Consider the following 20,958-nt stretch of genomic DNA (forward strand, 5'->3'; position numbering starts at 1 on the left):
TATTCAAATTATACTTAATAAAACATGTTATTGTTTATACTACAAACGATGTGAAGGATGAACACGCAGGCTTGATACACAATAAATTTCTTATAAGGAAAATTGTGTTTTATTTTTTACGAGCCTTTAAATAATACATATATTTAATTTAGAATTTAGTCCATACGAGATTTTCGCCGCGCGGCAGAAAAAAGCAGCGGCATAATGTCGCACTGTAATACTGTACTAAACAGTTTTAAATTGTTTTAAGTTTACGCGGTTCAAAAACATAAACAAGCGGCAAAGAAAGAGGGTAGACAGATATCTATACAAGGTCTTTGTGTCTGCCCGTAGAAAATTATAGATCTACCTACTCCACTCCAATCTCATCAGTCATCTCGTGATCATGGCACTTGCAACAGTGTCGAAATATCGGGAGTCTCATATCCCCATTTAAACGCGGTAAGAACCCGTTATTATGTGCTTTAATTAGTTTTAAATTGTATTGCGCGCACTTGACGACAGAACCACCGCCGCGGCGCAGTATTACAGTGCGACATTATGCCACTGCTCTTTTCTGCCGCGTGGCGAAAAACTCGTAGTGCGCGCCTGGCCTAAATGGCCCCGATTCCTGCAGACACCTCCTAATTTTATTTTAGGTTATACCCGTCATTTTCCGAAAAGAAAAGGGACGTGTGATTGACAACTAACTGTGAATGAACCTAATTGTTCGGTATTTTGCCGAAATACTGTGGGTTATGCTAACTGTGGTGATACTAACTGGGTGTGAGACTATATTATGGGGTTCAGAATGGCGGCAAATAATACATAATGCGTGTTCACTGTGAGGCGTTTACTAGTAGACTGAAATGCTGAATACAAAAGTTCTTAAAGCTAGCTTATCTCTAAGGCCCGTATTAATAAACCAATCTCAAGTTCCGAGTGTCAACTCAAGATTGATCTCAAGTATCTGTTCTTATTAATAAATTGGACTTGACTCACTAATGTCACACTCGCTCTCAGTATGTTGTGCTAAAAGGGATCTGTTGGTTCTGCCCGGTAACCGCGTCGCGCGCGGCGCGAATTTTATCGAGGCTTTTGACCAATAGCCGTTTGACGTCCATCTACGTAGACAGCATTCGTATCGTTTATTGGTCGAAGCGCTCAATATAATTTAATACTGTCTGAGAATTGATATTAGGCAGCTAGATTACTCAATTGTATAACAATATTTTATGTTTAAGTATTTTTATTTTTTAAAGAACGTCTAGTGCCCTGTGCCGAAATTTTTCTTGAAGCTTCTTTTCCCCGGCTATACAGGTTGTGAGAAGCTGCAGTAGTTTTAGGCGGATGAGACGTTCGTTATGTAAAAATTGACGATTCACCTACTGTATAAATATATTTTTAAATTTTGAATTTGAATACCCGGCTGGCTAGTTAAATTTATATAAAAGATGGCGTTGGGTCCATAGTTTAGTAATGTCATATCACATTTGTAGGAGGTCCGTGAGGTTGCTCTTATGCATTGTATTGTGGGCCAAATTGTAGGCAACCAATGGGCAACTAACGCCATGGCTACTCCCCTCCGGTCCGCAGAGGTCCATGTTGCTCTATGGTATGGTGTTATTCTTTATTTTAAACCATAGCCAAAAATAATCTTCTCTTCAAAAACAAGAAATTTGACAACCATTGTCAATAGAAACGCCAAAACACTTATTATTGCAAAATTTCCGTAATTCATTATAATTAATTAGCTATGTACAGATAGTTTGAACGCATTTCCCTATCCACCATGGCGGCTTTGCAGGTTGCTACCAACTACGGCATGTATGGACAAGCATTCTGGGATTATTGCGGACGGGTAAACTAAAATTCTTATAAATTACTAGCTTTTGCCCGCGACTTCGTCCGCGTGGCGTGTTATAAATAAAGATCTTTGTGTGTGTGGGAGCGCATATTAAATTTCAAGCATCTAACTTATGCAGTTTAGATTTTTTCATACAAATGTTTCTTCCCGCTAACTCCCGTTTCCGTGGGAATTTTTCAATATCCTGTTGCAACTAAGCTCTAAGTTAACTAAGGTACCTGCATGGCAAATTTCAAGCGTCTAACTTAAGCGGTTTAGATTTTTCATACAAAGGGATTTTCCCGCTAATTCCCGTTCCCGTGGGAATTCCGGGAATTCCTTTCTTAGTGCACCTCTACGGTACCTAAGCTACGTCCCGTCCAAATTTCAAGTGCCTACGTTTAGCCGTTTAGGCTGTGCGTTGATATGTCAGTCAGTCAGTTTCTCCTTTTATATATTTAGATTCATAGAGGGATATTACATCTATCTAACATTCGTCAATCGTGACTTTTATTCAAACAAAAAATATTACTGCACTGTGATCGTTATTTGTAGGGTCGTGTGCTGTGTGTGTGTGTGTGTGTGTGTAGACAAAATTATTGAAGTTGAAGTTAACATCTTACGCCCAATTTTTTGGACCAACCAGGTGATTCAGTCTGCAATGTCCTAGCCAAAAAAGGACAGTTTCGCAAAGTGATTTTTGACAGTGTCCCCATCGAGAATCGAACCCGGACATTTAAAGCGTCCTTGTGCAATAATGCAACCCGAGCGTAGTACCTAATAAATATTGGTTGTTAAAAAAACCAAGTTCTTCCTTGCACACACCGCTTTATGTCTTTTCTTTTTATGTAAACGCGTCAGAATTTTATATCACACTTTTTGGCACTCTGTGTTACTTGGGCGGACAAATGGGAAGCGCTGAGAGCTCTCGCCCGGTAAAAAATAAGGTTACGGTTGAGAGAATCGGCCGATAGCGGTAAGCGCTGAAGGTGGGCAAACGTTGACCACGCCGGCGGGGTCGGTATCCGGGAAAAACTAACATTGTCATGAGTTTTCCGACAGGAATTAAGTGCCATGCGACACAGAAAAGCTCTAAGCCCGATCCTCTATTGCAGGCATTCAATACCCGTTCGCTTAGAAAAAAATTCACGGAATACCGCGCAAGGAAGAACTTCAGAAAGAGATTGCGTATCGCTCTGTTTACAAGGAAAAAACTCAAATTTATACCTTGCGTCAGACGGAACCAATTTACGCTCGGGTTTCATTTTCTATTTAAATTGAAGAATAAAAAGAGTAAAGCACGTGTGGCTGAGGTAAGTAGGATCAGTGCTGATGTTCCGCAGTAAACAGGCGCTAAACTTATGTAAAAAGAGTTACCTAATAAAGCAAATAAGACTAGAGTACAACAAAGAACAATTTGAAAAGGAAAAGCAGTCAGTGTCCTTACTATTAAGGCTTCAGCACACTTTTTGTCGGGACTTATTGTAGATTTGCCGCAGATGGCATTAACTACTTGGCAGGACAAATGGGGAGGACTGAAGGCTCTCAACCGGTACAACGTTTAAGACAACAGGCCTGAGGGTGCCCAGTTGGGCGCGAACCTCGGCTCAGGGCGTCGTCTGAGAGGAAAAATATTTGAAAGAATTAATCGACCCTAGTGAGTCGATAGCGGTAAGCGCTGAATGAGGGAATCAGCATTCCAAACGCGGGACAGTAGCAGCGCTGTTTGGATGCGGGTCCGCGCAAGTTGCAATGTAAGAAACTCTGAACTGCGTTACACCAAATTTTAACGCGGGCCCGCTTTCGAACTGCGCCGCGCCACACTGCAACTGCCAAGCGACAACCTAGGCGGCGCCCACACCCAACTGGGCACCCTCAGGCCTGTTGTCGTAAATTTTTGTACCGATTGAGAGCCCTTTGCGCTCCTCATTTGTTCAGCCAAGTAGTGAAAGCTGTATTAGGCAAATCTACGATAAATTAAGTTAAAATAAGGAAGTAAGTGAGATGCTTGACAAATAAAAGAAAGATCTTAAATCGACAATGTTCAAAAAATGTGTCAATGGACTGTGTTCAACTCACAATTTTCCTAACTCCTTTTCATCCCCTTAGGGGATGGTTTGCTAAAGGCCGCCTTATGTTATAGACTCACAATTAGTTCCCGTGTCACGTCAAAAAAGGGAGACTTCTTTTTTTTACCCTGGAAATCATCCCCTAAGGGGATGAAAGCCGTCCTTTGCTCTTCCTTGTTTATGGACTCACTTTTTTGACGTGACAATTACGTTTCGTTACCGACCAAAGTTTTCTTTCAAAGATATGCAATTGAATTCAAATTTCAGTCGAAAAAGAAGGTGAAACGGAAGATACCGAAGATAGTGTGTCCGGAAGCCAAAAGACCTAAAAACATGGACACCCTATGCAAGATTTTTGTGACCACGGCTCAGGATTGCTGTGTCTGTATCAAAGTCCTGTTCTACTACTTCTCAGAGGTAAACTTTTTTGTCGTAAATTGTTTTTATTCTCGTCCTATTTTCGGCGGATAAGAAAATGACAGGACATATAACTTAAAATAAAATTAATAATAATAATAATAATGTTTATTGGCAACAAACAAAATACAATCAGCCAGAGGCCTTCTTTTAAGCTAATGGGGCCTGTGTTAGAAGGCACCGCTCTTCCAAAGTAGGTAACAATAACAATTTATGCTTTTTTATTTTATTGTTCTACCGTGCTTACACATTATTACTATAATTTACATACATGCAAAGGAGGGATGTGCCAGTGTGTGTGTGATTAGATGGTGCGTCTGTTGAAAGCACCATCAGCATATTTTTGAATGCGGTCTAAGTATTAATTACTGAGTATTTAATAAGCTATTCTGTAATATAGGCCGTGTTAGTAGTGGACATTTGGACCACTTTTGGTCAATCTCCTTTCCATTATTACAAGAAAGTTAGTCCAGTGGTTGAGCGCTAGGCTCGTGATCTGGAGGTCCCGGGTTCAAATCCCGGTGGGGACATATCACAAAAATCACTTTGTGATCCCTAGTTTGGTTATGACATTACAGGCTGATCACCTGATTGCCCGAAAGTAAGATGATCCGTGCATCGGAAGGCACATTAAGCTGTTGCTCCCGGTTACTACTTACTGATGTAAGTATGTAGTCGTTACATGATCCATGTCAGGTGCCTTTGGCGGCTCAATAGTAACCCTGACACCAGGGTTGTTGGGATTGGTAATCCACCTCACAACCCACACGATAGAAGATCAAATATCTAAGTAACCTATAATAGTAAGTAAGTATATATACATATGGTGGCGAGATGTCCGTACTTCACTCAATCAGGTCTCACAGAATACCAGCGTCGCGGCTCACGCCGCGGCATAAGCTGAGTGAGGACCTTTTATACGGGACACCATCCACTACACATGGGTAAGCCGACATGACGTCACATTTTAATTTAGGTATAAGTTTCTATGTTCGTTTTCCATGTTTCTATATAGAAAATATTTCGTGTGTGCGTTGACTTCTGATGTGATGTCATTATAATGTATATATATGTAATCCGTGTCTGTGGTGTCCTAAATAATAAATATTTCTTTCTTTCTTTCTTTCAAATAAGCTTGTTATTTGTGGTTTTTTTTTCAGATATGCCGTATGGTAACGTGCCTGCAACACGGAAAGAGGCCGACCACCAATTTCAGTAATTTATTTTGCCAACTTGGTGACGTCACGATTCGGTTGTTTAAGGACGTCTATACATTAGCAAAGTTCGCCTATAGGCATGTCCGTAAATTCTACCACAAAATTGAGAAATGTCTCTAAAAGGCAAACGTTTATGGTCGCCGTACGGTCACGAGCATTAATATGCACTTTGGTACCGCGTCACATTAACTTTTTTGACAAATTGAACTGTAAGTCTTACTAAATGTCAAATATGTTAGTGCGACAGAGTCCTAAAGTGGGTACATTATATTGCTCATGACTGTACAGTACACTCCACTTTTAACAACATCTAAGAGTGGTATTAATAAACTAATCTCAGCTGAGACTGCCCTCAAGATCATGCTCAAGTCTCTGTTTTTATATGAGAACTGTGAAATTGACATGATCTTGCGGGCAGTCTCGAAGCTGAGATTAGTTTATTAATACCACCCTTAGAATACAAGTTTCAGTGTCTTGTGGTCAAAGCCGCCATTACGGTTGATTCGAAATCAAAATGTGCAGTCCAAAATTCTATAATTCGGAGTTCATTTAAAAAGTAAAATATTTTTGAGTTTTCTATTGAAGTATTGTTTGTCACTTCTGTTATATAATTGTTAATGCTAATACATGCGTTTTATTTAAAAGGCTTGTCATTAAAATTGAGGGATTGTGTCCTTTCTAACTTTACTTTAAATACGGAATAAAATGAGTAAATAAATCACCAGCATAGCGTTATTCTGTTTCTCACAGAGTCCGCTTACCTAACCTGAAGATTTGACAGGTCCGGTTTTTACAGAAGCGACTGCCTGTCTGACCTTCCAACCCGCGAAGGGAAAACCAGCCCAATACAGGTTAGGTCACATTACAAAACGCATTTCTCGGGTATGTGGGTTTCCTCACGATGTTTTCCTTCACCGCTGAGCACGTGTTAATCATTTATGATCCAAACATGAATCCGAAAATTAAACCCAAAGTCATTGGTTTAGGCCTGTACTGGGATTCGAACCTGCGACCTCAAAGTGAGAGGCAAGCGTTCTACCAACTGGGCTACCACGGTTCTTTTTAAAACTGGGTAAAAATAAAACTACAAATTCAAAACTAACGCTTCATCATTTTATTTTTTGTACAAAATTAACAACCTTTACACAATACACCACCAAAAAAAAAAACTAAACATTATTAACAATAGCAGAGTTCTATACTTACGGTCACGAGCATTAATATGTATACATTTTGGTACCATGTCACATTAACTTTTTTGACAAATTGAACTGTAAGTCTCACTAAATGTCAAACATGTTAGTGCGACAGAGTCCTAACATTATATTGCTCATGACTGTACACTATCTGCCCACCCTGCAAGGTATGAGGATAAAAACAAGTTCAAATGCAGAAGCACTGTTGGGTGTTCCTAAATTTTGATAGTTCTCCACACTGGTCCCGATTCCTGCAGACACCTAATTTTATTTTAAGTTATACCCGTCATTTTCTTATCCGCCGAAAAGGAAAGGGACGGATGATTGTCAACAAGTTAATTTTAAAACGAATGAATAACCCGGGCGAATAAAATAGGCATCTCGCTGATACGCAATCCGTTTGACGTGCTGTCTACTTGAGTCCGTCGGATTATTGGCCGATGTAAAATTTTTAGACGGTTTTAGATTTATGCTTAAAATTGGCGTGTGTTCCATAAATTTTATGCTTGGCGATTACCCGTCCCTTTCTTTTTCAAGGGATAAGAAAATGACAGGTATAACTTAAAATAAAATTAGATGGCGTCTGTAGGTATTAGTACCAGTGTAAAATAACCAAAACAATGGTGCTAATTCCTGCAAACACCATCTAATTTTATTTTAAGTTATACCTGTCATTTTCTTATCCGTTGAAAAAGAAAGGGACTGGTCATTCTCCACAGTGACCGGTCGATGTCCGGAGATAGTGGAGTTTAAAGCCTTTATTGCAAACGGGGCATATGTGCTTCTTGTCTTCGGCTTTCGTGTCGTCCTCAATAGCTATTTTCGAGCCGTGACTCTTCAGATGTTCCTCTAAGTAGTAGAAATGTTGGAATACCTGAAAGTAAAAGAAATGTCGTTTAAAAAAAATATGTTAAAATATATTCAAAATGCAAATTCAAATATATGCATCGCTCAACTATGGAGAATGACCGGTTGCATCGGACATTGACCGGTCACTATGGACATTGACCGGTCACATCGGACACTGACCGTTCACTTCGGACATTGACCGGTCACTGTGGAGAGTGACCAGTTACTACGGACAATGACCAGTAATTTCAGACATTGACCACTTCGGACATTGGCCGTTCACTTCGGACATTGACCGGTCACTATGGAGAATGACAATGACCAATAATTTCAGATATTGACCACTTCGGACATTGACCGGTCACTTCGGACATTGACCATTCACTTTGGACATTGGCCGGTCACTACGGAGAATGACCAGTCACTACGGACAATGACCAGTAATTTCAGACATTGACCACTTCGAACACTGACCGGTCACTTGGGATTTTGACCGGTCACTATGGAGAATGACCAGTCACTACGGACAAGGACCACTTCAGACATTGACCAGTAATTTCAGACATTAACCACTTCGGGCATTGACCGTTCACTTCGGACATTGACCGGTCACTATGGAGAATGAGAATGACCAGTAATTTCAGACATTGACCACTTCGGACATTGACCGGTCACTTCGGACATTGACCGTTCACTTTGGACATTGACCGGTCACTTCGGACATTGACCGGTCACTTCGGACTTTGAAGGGTCACTGTGGAGAATGGCCAGTCACTACGGACAATGACAACTTCGGACATTGACCAGTAATTTCGGACATTGACCGTTCACTTCGGACATTGACCGGTCACTTCGGACTTTGACCGGTCACTGTGGAGAATGGCCAGTCACTACGGACAATGACCACTTCGGACATTGACCAGTAATTTCGGACATTGACCGTTCACTTCGGACTTTGACCGTTCACTTTGGACTTTGACCGTTCACTTCGGACATTGACCGGTCACTGTGGAGAATGACCAGTCACTACGGACAATGACAACTTCGGACATTGACCAATAATTTCGGACATTGACCGTTCACTTCGGACATTGACCGTTCACTTCGGACTTTGACCGTTCACTTCGGACATTGACCGGTCACTGTGGAGAATGACCAGTCACTACGGACAATGACCACTTCGGTCATTGACCGGTCACTTCGGACATTGACCATTCACTTTGGACATTGGCCGGTCGCGACTGGTCACCACATTGACCGGTCACTTCGGACATTAACCGTTCACTTCGGACACTGACCGGTCACTTCGGACATTGACCGTTCACTTCGGACTTTGACCGATCACTGTGGAGAATAGCCAGTCACTACGGACAATGACCACTTCGGACATTGACCGGTCACTTCGGACTTTGACCGGTCACTGTGGAGAACGGCCAGTCACTACGGACAATGACAACTTCGGACATTGACCAGTAATTTCGGACATTGACCGTTCACTTCGGACATTGACCGGTCACTTCGGACTTTGACCGGTCACTGTGGAGAATGGCCAGTCACTACGGCCAATGACCACTTCGGACATTGACCAGTAATTTCGGACATTGACCGTTCACTTCGGACATTGACCGTTCACTTCGGACTTTGACCGTTCACTTCGGACTTTGACCGTTCACTTCGGACATTGACCGGTCACTGTGGAGAATGACCAGTCACTACGGACAATGACCACTTCGGACATTGACCGGTCACTTCGGACATTGACCGGTCACTTCGGACATTGGCCGGTCACTACGGAGAATGACCAGTCACTACGGACAATGACCAGTAATTTCAGACATTGACCACTTCGAACACTGACCGGTCACTTGGGATTTTGACCGGTCACTATGGAGAATGACCAGTCACTACGGACGTTGACCACTTCGGGCATTGACCGGTCACTTCGGACATTGACCGGTCACTTCGGACTTTGACCGGTCACTATGGAGAATGAGAATGACCAGTAATTTCAGACATTGACCACTTCGGACATTGACCGGTCACTTCGGACATTGACCGTTCACTTTGGACATTGACCGGTCACTTCGGACATTGACCGGTCACTTCGGACTTTGACCGGTCACTATGGAGAATGACCAGTCACTACGGACAAGGACCACTTCAGACATTGACCAGTAATTTCAGACATTAACCACTTCGGGCATTGACCGTTCACTTTGGACACTGACCGGTTACTTCGGACATTACCCGGTCACTTCGGACATTGACCGGTCACTTCGGACATTACCCGGTCACTTCGGACATTGACCGGTCACTGTGGAGATTGGCCAGTCACTACGGACAATGACCACTTCGGACATTGACCAGCAATTTCGGACATTGACCGTTCACTTCGGACATTGACCGTTCACTTCGGACTTTGACCGTTCACTTCGGACATTGACCGGTCACTGTGGAGAATGACCAGTCACTACGGACAATGACCACTTCGGACATTGACCAGTAATTTTAGACATTGACCACTTCGGACATTGACTAGTCACTACGGACAATGACCACTTCGGACATTGACCGTTCACTTCTGACTTTGACCGGTCACTATGGAGAATGACCAGTCACTACGGACAAGGACCACTTCAGACATTGACCAGTAATTTCAGACATTAACCACTTCGGGCATTGACCGTTTACTTTGGACACTGACCAGTTACTTCGGACATTGACCGGTCACTTCGGACATTGACCGGTCACTTCGGACTTTGACCGGTCACTGTGGAGAATGGCCAGTCACTACGGACAATGACCACTTCGGGCATTGACCGGTCACTATGGAGAATGAGAATGACCAGTAATTTCAGACATTGACCACTTCGGACATTGACCGGTCACTTCGGACATTGACCGGTCACTTCGGACTTTGACCGGTCACTGTGGAGAATGGCCAGTCACTACGGACAATGACAACTTCGGACATTGACCAGTAATTTCGGACATTGACCGTTCACTTCGGACATTGACCGGTCACTTCGGACTTTGACCGGTCACTGTGGAGAATGGCCAGTCACAACGGACAATGACAACTTCGGACATTGACTAGTAATTTCAGACATTGACCACTTCGGACATTGACCGGTCACTTCGGACATTGACCGTTCACTTTGGACATTGACCGGTCACTTCGGACATTGACCGGTCACTTCGGACTTTGACCGGTCACTATGGAGAATGACCAGTCAGTACGGACAAGGACCACTTCAGACATTGACCAGTAATTTCAGACATTAACCACTTCGGGCATTGACCGTTCACTTTGGACACTGACCGGTTACTTCGGACATTGACCGGTCACTTCGGACATTACCCGGTCACTTCGGACATTGACCGGTCACTGTGGAGATTGGCCAGTCACTACGGACAATGACCACTTCGGACATTGACCAGTAATTTTAGACATTGATTACTTCGGACATTGACTAGTCACTACGGACAATGACCACTTCGGACATTGACCGGTCACTATGGAGAATGACCAGTCACTACGGACAAGGACCACTTCAGATATTGACCAGTAATTTCAGACATTAACCACTTCGGGCATTGACCGTTTACTTTGGACACTGACCGGTTACTTCGGACTTTGACCGGTCACTGTGGAGAATGGCCAGTCACTACGGACAATGAAAACTTCGGACATTGACTAGTAATTTCAGACATTGACCACTTCGGGCATTGACCGGTCACTATGGAGAATGAGAATGACCAGTAATTTCAGACATTGACCACTTCGGACATTGACCGGTCACTTCGGACATTGACCGGTCACTTCGGACTTTGACCGGTCACTATGGAGAATGACCAGTCACTACGGACAAGGACCACTTCAGACATTGACCAGTAATTTCAGACATTAACCACTTCGGGCATTGACCGTTCACTTTGGACACTGACCGGTTACTTCGGACATTGACCGGTCACTTCGGACATTACCCGGTAACTTCGGACATTGACCGGTCACTTCGGACATTACCCGGTCACTTCGGACATTGACCGGTCACTGTGGAGATTGGCCAGTCACTACGGACAATGACCACTTCGGACATTGACCAGCAATTTCGGACATTGACCGTTCACTTCGGACATTGACCGTTCACTTCGGACATTGACCGGTCACTGTGGAGAATGACCAGTCACTACGGACAATGACCACTTCGGACATTGACCGGTCACTGTGGAGAATGGCCAGTCACTACGGACAATGACCACTTCGGACATTGACCGGTCGCTTCGAACATTGACCGGTCACTTCGGACATTAACCGTTCACTTCGGACATTGACCGGTGACTTCGGATATTGACCGTTCACTTTGGACTTTGACCGGTCACTGTGGAGAATGGCCAGTCACTACGGACAATGACAACTTCGGACATTGACTAGTAATTTCAGACATTGACCACTTCGGGCATTGACCGGTCACTATGGAGAATGAGAATGACCAGTAATTTCAGACATTGACCACTTCGGACATTGACCGGTCACTTCGGACATTGACCGTTCACTTTGGACATTGACCGGTCACTTCGGACTTTGACCGTTCACTTTGGACTTTGACCGTTCACTTCGGACATTGACCGTTCACTTCCGACTTTGACCGTTCACTTCGGACTTTGACCGTTCACTTCGGACTTTGACCGGTCACTGTGGAGAATGGCCAGTCACTACGGACAATGACCACTTCGGACATTGACCAGTAATTTCGGACATTGACCGTTCACTTCGGACATTGACCGTTCACTTCGGACTTTGACCGTTCACTTTGGACTTTGACCGTTCACTTCGGACATTGACCGGTCACTGTGGAGAATGACCAGTCACTACGGACAATGACAACTTCGGACATTGACCTATAATTTCGGACATTGACCGTTCACTTCGGACATTGACCGTTCACTTCGGACATTGACCGGTGACTTCGGACATTGACCGTTCACTTCGGACTTTGACCGGTCACTGTGGAGAATGGCCAGTCACTACGGACAATGACCACTTCGGGCATTGACCGGTCACTTTGTGGAGAATGACAATGACCAATAATTTCAGACATTGACCACTTCGGACATTGACCGGTCACTTCGGACATTGACCATTCACTTTGGACATTGGCCGGTCACTACGGAGAATGACCAGTCACTACGGACAATGACCAGTAATTTCAGACATTGACCACTTCGAACACTGACCGGTCACTTGGGATTTTACCAGTCACTGTGGAGAATGGCCAGTCACTACGGACAATGACAACTTCGGACATTGACCAGTAATTTCAGACATTGACCACTTCGGGCATTGACCGTTCACTTCGGACATTGACCGGTCACTATGGAGAATGAGAATGACCAGTAATTTCAGACATTGACCACTTCGGACATTGACCGGTCACTTCGGACATTGACCGTTCACTTTGGACATTGACCGGTCACTTCGGACATTGACCGGTCACTTCGGACATTGACCGGTCACTGTGGAGAATGGCCAGTCACTACGGACAATGACAACTTCGGACATTGACCAGTAATTTCGGACATTGACCGTTCACTTCGGACATTGACCGTTCACTTCCGACTTTGACCGTTCACTTCGGACTTTGACCGTTCACTTCGGACATTGACCGGTCACTGTGGAGAATGACCAGTCACTACGGACAATGACCACTTCGGACATTGACCAGTAATTTTAGACATTGACCACTTCGGACATTGACTAGTCACTACGGACAATGACCACTTCGGACATTGACCGTTCACTTCGGACTTTGACCGGTCACTATGGAGAATGACCAGTCACTACGGACAAGGACCACTTCAGACATTGACCAGTAATTTCAGACATTAACCACTTCGGGCATTGACCGTTTACTTTGGACACTGACCGGTTACTTCGGACATTGACCGGTCACTTCGGACATTACCCGGTCACTTCGGACATTGACCGGTCACTGTGGAGATTGGCCAGTCACTACGGACAATGACCACTTCGGACATTGACCAGTAATTTCGGACATTGACCGTTCACTTCGGACATTGACCGTTCACTTCGGACTTTGACCGTTCACTTCGGACTTTGACCGTTCACTTCGGACATTGACCGGTCACTTCGGACTTTGACCGGTCACTGTGGAGAATGGCCAGTCACTACGGACAATGACCACTTAGGACATTGACCAGTAATTTCGGACATTGACCGTTCACTTCGGACATTGACCGTTCACTTCCGACTTTGACCGTTCACTTCGGACTTTGACCGTTCACTTCGGACATTGACCGGTCACTGTGGAGAATGACCAGTCACTACGGACAATGACCACTTCGGACATTGACCAGTAATTTTAGACATTGACCACTTCGGACATTGACTAGTCACTACGGACAATGACCACTTCGGACATTGACCGTTCACTTCGGACTTTGACCGGTCACTATGGAGAATGACCAGTCACTACGGACAAGGACCACTTCAGACATTGACCAGTAATTTCAGACATTAACCACTTCGGGCATTGACCGTTCACTTTGGACACTGACCGGTTACTTCGGACATTGACCGGTCACTTCGGACATTACCCGGTCACTTCGGACATTGACCGGTCACTGTGGAGATAGGCCAGTCACTACGGACAATGACCACTTCGGACATTGACCAGTAATTTCGGACATTGACCGTTCACTTCGGACATTGACCGTTCACTTCGGACTTTGACCGGTCACTGTGGAGAACGGCCAGTCACTACGGACAATGACAACTTCGGACATTGACCAGTAATTTCGGACATTGACCGTTCACTTCGGACATTGACCGGTCACTTCGGACTTTGACCGGTCACTGTGGAGAATGGCCAGTCACTACGGACAATGACCACTTCGGACATTGACCAGTAATTTCGGACATTGACCGTTCACTTCGGACATTGACCGTTCACTTCGGACTTTGACCGTTCACTTCGGACTTTGACCGTTCACTTCGGACATTGACCGGTCACTGTGGAGAATGACCAGTCACTACGGACACACACACCATCCACTACACATGGGTAAGCCGACATGACGTCACATTTTAATTTAGGTATAAGTTTCTATGTTCGTTTTCCATGTTTCTATATAGAAAATATTTCGTGTGTGCGTTGACTTCTGATGTGATGTCATTATAATGTATATATATGTAATCCGTGTCTGTGGTGTCCTAAATAATAAATGTTTCTTTCTTTCTTTCTTTCAAATAAGCTTGTTATTTTGTGTTTTTTTTTTTCAGATATGCCGTATGGTAACGTGCCTGCAACACGGAAAGAGGCCGACCACCAATTTCAGTAATTTATTTTGCCAACTTGGTGACGTCACGATTCGGTTGTTTAAGGACGTCTATACATTAGCAAAGTTCGCCTATAGGCATGTCCGTAAATTCTACCACAAAATTGAGAAATGTCTCTAAAAGGCAAACGTTTATGGTCGCCGTACGGTCACGAGCATTAATATGCACTTTGGTACCGCGTCACATTAACTTTTTTGACAAATTGAACTGTAAGTCTCACTAAATGTCAAATGTGTTAGTGCGACAGAGTCCTAAAGTGGGACATTATATTGCTCATGACTGTACACTGCACTTTGAACAACATCTAAGAGTGGTATTAATAAACTAATCTCAGCTGAGACTGCCCTCAAGATCATGCTCAAGTCTCTGTTTTTATATGAGAACTGTGAAATTGACATGATCTTGAGGACAGTCTCGAAGCTGAGATTAGTTTATTAATACCACCCTTAGAATAAAAGTTTCAGTGTCTTGTGGTCAAAGCCGCCGTTACGGTTGATTCAAAATCAAAATGTTCAGTTCAAATTCTATAATTCGGAGTTCATTTAAAAAGTAAAATATTTTGTGATTTTTTCTATTGAAGTATTGTTTGTTAAATCTATTGTATAATTGTTAATGCTAATACATGCGTTTTATGTAAAAGGCTTGTCATTAAAATTGACGGATTGTGTCCTTTCTAACTTTACTTTAAAATACGGAATAAAATGAGTAAATAAATCACCAGCATAGCGTTATTCTGTTTCTCACAGAGTCCGCTTACCTAACTTAAAGATTTGACAGGTTCGGTTTGTACAGAAGCGAATGCCTGTCTGACCTTCCAACCCGCGAAGGGAAAACCAGCCCAATACAGGTTAGGTCACATTACAAAACGCATTTCTCGGGTATGTGGGTTTCCTCACGATGTTTTCCTTCACCGCTGAGCACGTGTTAATCATTTATGATCCAAACATGAATCCGAAAATTAAACCCAAAGTCTTAGGCCTGTACTGGGATTCGAGCCTGCGACCTCAAAGTGAGAGGCAAGCGTTCTACCAACTGGGCTACCACGGTTCTTTTTAAAACTGGGTAAAAAATAAAACTACAAATTCAAAACTAACGCTTCATCATTTTATTTTTTGTACAAAATCAACAACCTTTACACAATACACCACCAAAGAAAAAAAAACTAAACATTATTAACAATAGCAGAGTTCTATACTTACGGTCACGAGCATTAATATGTATACATTTTGGTACCATGTCACATTAACTTTTTTGACAAATTGAACTGTAAGTCTCACTAAATGTCAGATATGTTAGTGCGACAGAGTCCTAAAGTGGGTACATTATATTGCTCATGACTGTACACTATCTGCCCACCCTGCAAGGTATGAGGATAAAAACAAGTTCAAATGCAGAAGCACTGTTGGGTGTTCCTAAATTTTGATAGTTCTCCACACTGGTCCCGATTCCTGTAGACACCTCCTAAATTTATTTTAAGTTACACCTGGCGTCTGTAGGAATTAGTACCAGTGTAAAATAACCAAAACAATGGTGCTAATTCCTGCAAACACCATCTAATTTTATTTTAAGTTATACCTGTCATTTTCTTATCCGTTGAAAAAGAAAGGGACGGGTAATCGACAGGCATAAAATTTCGATTCGCCCGGGTTATTCATTCATTTACTCATTCTTCCTAATAAGGGCTGTCAATCATCCGTCCCTTTCCTTTTCGGTGGATAAGAAAATGACAGGTATAACTTAACGTAAAATTAGGAGGTGTCTGCAGGAATCGGGCTATCAACCTTTGCCTTATCTCAAAATTTCACAATTAAAACTTAAGATGATTTTTTTTAATTAACAGTGAAATTAGCAAAACCAATAAGTATAAATTTTCATAATTAAAAATAAACTTAACTATATTTACACTATACAACATCAAAATTCAAACCATTTTTTAAGTAATTCATTCGAACAATGCATAATATTTTTTCCTAATTACCTATCTATCTATCTATATCAGCCTAAATTTATATCCAATTTTGGACGTAGGCCTCTTCCATGTTTTTCCATTTCCGACGATCCTGGGCTATCGACATCCAGCCATATCCTGCGTGCCGGACAATGTCGTCCTTCCATCTCATTGGTGGTCTTCCTCTCGGTCTTGTGAATGCTCGTGGGCGCCACTCTAACAATCTCCGGGTCCATCTTTCCTTGCTCATTCGAGCAATGTGTCCCGCCCATCTCCACTTGCGTTCGGCAATTACTTTTACCACATCCCTAACCTTGGTTTTAGATCGAACCCAAGTATTTCTCTTCCGGTCCCGTAAGGAAATGCCGAGCATAGCTCTTTCCATTGCTCTTTGAGCAACACGGAGATTCTCTGCGGATTTCTCAGTTAGGGTCATGGTCTCGGCTCCGTATACGAATACTGGCAGAACACATTGCTCAAAGACTCTTCGTTTTAAGTGCATTGACATCTTGCTACGTAATATACTTGCGTTGGCGCCGAAGGATGCCCACGCCCGAGCGACTCGTTTCTCCACTTCTGCGGTTTGGTTTTCGCTGCCTAGCGTGATCTTATGCCCCAGGTAGATATACTCCGACGTGACCTCAACCGGTAGACAATACTGGTGGGTAAGGATATTGGTCATGATTTTAGTTTCTCGGAGTCCTAATTACCACCTACAATTATTTTAACGTTGGCAACACTGGCCGACTTCGATGTTATTTTAGGATGGCAACACATCAAGAACTTCTTCAAGGTCTTTGATTTAAAAAAATGCTACTTGGAAATTTGCCTAAAAAATAATTTCCTTAAAAAACAAATTGCATCTGAGTTGCCATCCTAATTAATATTACAGAAAAAAGCTAAAAAGCCACTCAGTGTTGCCATGTGATATAAAAAAATACCTCCACCATTTATTCTAGAACCCGCTAAATCAGAGGTAAGATAAACCATTATTATCACTTTTTATAATTTTAATATATACAGGGTGTTAGTGACATTGTAACGAAAACTTTGAGGGGTGATTGAGGCCATGATTCTGAGATAATATCAAGTGGAATTTTCCGTCGCAAAAGTATAGAACTGAAAATAATTAAAAAAAAACACAAAAATTTTCATGAATATTCAGACTGAAAATTCCACTTGACATCAACTCAGAATCATGATCTGAACCATCCCCCTCAGTATTCGTTGCGGTGTCATTAACACCCATACCTACTTGTATGGCTACCGTATGTACTTGTGCGGGGTGTAAGTGACATCGTAACGAATACTGAGGGGGATGATTCAGCTGATTATTCTGAGTTAATATCAAGTGGAATTTTCCATTGCAAAAGTATAGAATTGAAAATAATTTTAAAAAACTAAAAAAAAAATCATGAATTTTGCGACGAAAAATTCCACTTGATATCATCTCAGAATCATGGCCTCAATCACCCCTCAAAGTTTTCGTTACGATGTCACTAACACCCTGTATATATTTTTTTAATAAGCCGCCTGAGCGCTCTCTATTGGCGTACGGCCATTTTAGACTAAAGTAAGACCCAGAGGGGGTGAGGTTGGCACCCGACACAAATTGGTGCGGGGGGTAGAGTTACCGTTCTATACGTAGTATTATTCTTTTAAAAGCAATATTGCAATTTGACATAACAGCGCATATAATAAGTAAGTGGGCAGTGACAACACAACACATGTCGAATAGCAATATTGCGTTTGAGATGAATTGCTTCAATGTGGCCTCTTTAACCTCTTCTATACAGGGTGTTGGTTGCACCGAACTTTCGGGGAATGATTCAAACCATGATTCTGAGTTAATATCAAGATTTCTTCTATCGTGTTCAGTTGTATTACCAACTTCATCAACCCTGGTGTCAGGGTTACTATATGAGCCGCCAAAGGCCCCTGACGTGACTGAAGTTACGACTACGTAATTACATCAGTAAGTAGTAACCAACGGCTTAACGTGCCTTCCGAAGCTCGGATCATCTTACTTTCGCAATCAGGTGATCAGCCTGCAATGTCCTAACCAAACAAGGGAACACCGAGTGATTTTTGTTATTTGTCCCCACCGGGATTCGAACCCGGGACCTCCGGATCGTGAGCACAACGCTCAACCACTGGACCACGGAGGCCGTCAATATGAAGCGAAATTTTCCAATTTTGTTTTTGTCGTTTCTTTTTTTATTTCCCTCATTATTCGATACAGTGTCACATACACTGTAAATTAACAATAAAACTGCTCCAAAATTTTTACTAGGTCCCGTCTTCCAACCCGCGAAGGGAACACCAGCCCAATACAGTTTAAGTCACATACCTCCGAAGCGCATTTCTCGGGTATGTGGGTTTCTTCACGATGTTTTCCTTCACCGCTTCTTCTATCGTGTGGGTTGTGAGGTGGATTAGCAACCTCATCAAACCTATTGTCAGGGTCACTATTGAGCCGCCAAAGGCCCCTGACATGACTCATGTAACGACTACGTCTGAGCACGTGATAATTATTTATGACCCAAACATGAATTCGATCAATTTAGGCCTGTGCTAGATTCGAACCTGCGACCTCAAAGTGAGAGGCAAGAGGCGGAAAATTCCACTTGGTTCCACTCAGAATCATGGTCTGAATCATCCCTCAAAGTTTTCGTTACGATGTCACCGCCCTGTATGATTTTCAAGGTCATCTATCGACAGTCAATCTATCGATATTTTGGTAGCACTATCCACCATGTTGTCCAGCGAGAAACGGTTTATCTAGCCTGAAATTGTAATCTTGCGTGCCGTGTATAGTTCTCACGTGGATCCTTAAATAGCTCGGTCTCGTGAAGAACTTGTAACAGATATGACATTGGTACTTTTTGAGACCCGAATGGGTCTCTAGATGTCTTTTCAACTTACCTTTTGTGATAAATCCTTTGCCACACTGTTGGCAAATGTACGGTTTTTCCTTGCTGTGTGTAAAACTGTGTAGTTTCAAGTAATAGTGGAGTTTAAAGCCTTTATTGCAAACGGGGCATATGTGCTTCTTGTCTTCGGCTTTCGTGTCGTCCTCAATAGCTATTTTCGAGCCGTGACTCTTCAGATGTTCCTCTAAGTAGTAGAAATGTTGGAATACCTGAAAGTAAAAGAAATGTCGTTTAAAAAACTATGTTAAAATATATTCAAAATGCAAATTCAAATATATGCATCGCTCAACTATGGAGAACGACCGGTTGCATCGGACATTGACCGGTCACTATGGAGAATTACCACTCACTACGGACAATGACCAGTAATTTCAGACATTGACCACTTCGGACACTGACCGGTCACTTGGGACATTGACCGGTCACTATGGAGAATGACCAGTCACTACGGACAAGGACCACTTCGGACACTGACCAGTAATTTCAGACATTGACCACTTCGGACACTGACCACTTTGGACACTGACCGGTCACTTCGGACTTTGACCGGTCACTGTGGAGAATGGCCAGTCATTACGGACAATGACCACTTCGGACATTGACCAGTAATTTCGGACATTGACCGGTCACTTCGGACATTGACCGGTCACTTCGGACTTTGACCGGTCACTGTGGAGAATGGCCAGTCACTACGGACAATGACCACTTCGGACCAGTAATTTCGGACATTGATCGTTCACTTCGGACATTGACCGTTCACTTCGGACTTTGCCGTTCACTTCGGACATTGACCGGTCACTGTGGAGAATGACCAGTCACTACGGACAATGAACACTTCGGACATTGACCGTTCACTTCGGACTTTGACCGGTCACTGTGGAGAATGGCCAGTCAATACGGACAATGACCACTTCGGACATTAACCAGTAATTTCGGACATTGACCGTTCACTTCGGACATTGACCGTTCACTTCGGACTTTGACCGTTCACTTCAGACATTGACCAGTAATTTCGGACATTGACCGTTCACTTCGGGCATTGACCGTTCACTTCGGACTTTGACCGTTCACTTCAGACATTGACCGGTCACTGTGGAGAATGACCAGTCACTACGGACAATGACCACTTCGGACATTGACCGGT

The 20,958-nt window shown here is 43.1% G+C and overlaps 2 protein-coding genes across 10 annotated transcripts in view; one reads left to right on the forward strand and one right to left on the reverse strand.

Moving 5' to 3' along the window:
- The window catches only part of LOC126379011 (uncharacterized), a 113,598-nt gene extending 107,580 nt beyond the window's left edge, over nt 1-6,018 (forward strand). For 2 of the 6 annotated variants that reach the window (XR_007568213.1, XM_050027589.1), the window contains exons 2-3: nt 4,162-4,311; nt 5,472-6,018. Coding sequence is in view for 2 of the 6 variants with exons in the window: in XM_050027589.1 (XP_049883546.1) it covers nt 4,162-4,311; nt 5,472-5,648 (327 nt within the window). In the remaining 4 variants the exon portion in view is untranslated. Of the gene's footprint in view, nt 1-385; nt 442-1,691; nt 1,841-4,161; nt 4,312-5,168; nt 5,256-5,471 lie in introns of those variants that run through there. The other 4 variants (XR_007568214.1, XR_007568212.1, XR_007568215.1 and 1 more) reach the window with 4 other exon arrangements.
- The window catches only part of LOC126378827 (zinc finger protein 624-like), a 56,920-nt gene continuing 36,557 nt past the window's right edge, over nt 596-20,958 (reverse strand). For 2 of the 4 annotated variants that reach the window (XM_050027252.1, XM_050027254.1), the window contains exon 13: nt 18,330-20,023. In XM_050027252.1, coding sequence (XP_049883209.1) covers nt 19,628-20,023 — 396 coding nt within the window. In that variant the 3' untranslated portion in view covers nt 18,330-19,627. Of the gene's footprint in view, nt 624-6,685; nt 7,599-18,329; nt 20,024-20,958 lie in introns of those variants that run through there. The other 2 variants (XR_007568145.1, XM_050027255.1) reach the window with 2 other exon arrangements.

The sequence above is a fragment of the Pectinophora gossypiella genome, chromosome 27 (assembly GCF_024362695.1).
Source record: "Pectinophora gossypiella chromosome 27, ilPecGoss1.1, whole genome shotgun sequence".
NCBI classification, from domain to species: Eukaryota; Metazoa; Arthropoda; class Insecta; order Lepidoptera; family Gelechiidae; genus Pectinophora; species Pectinophora gossypiella.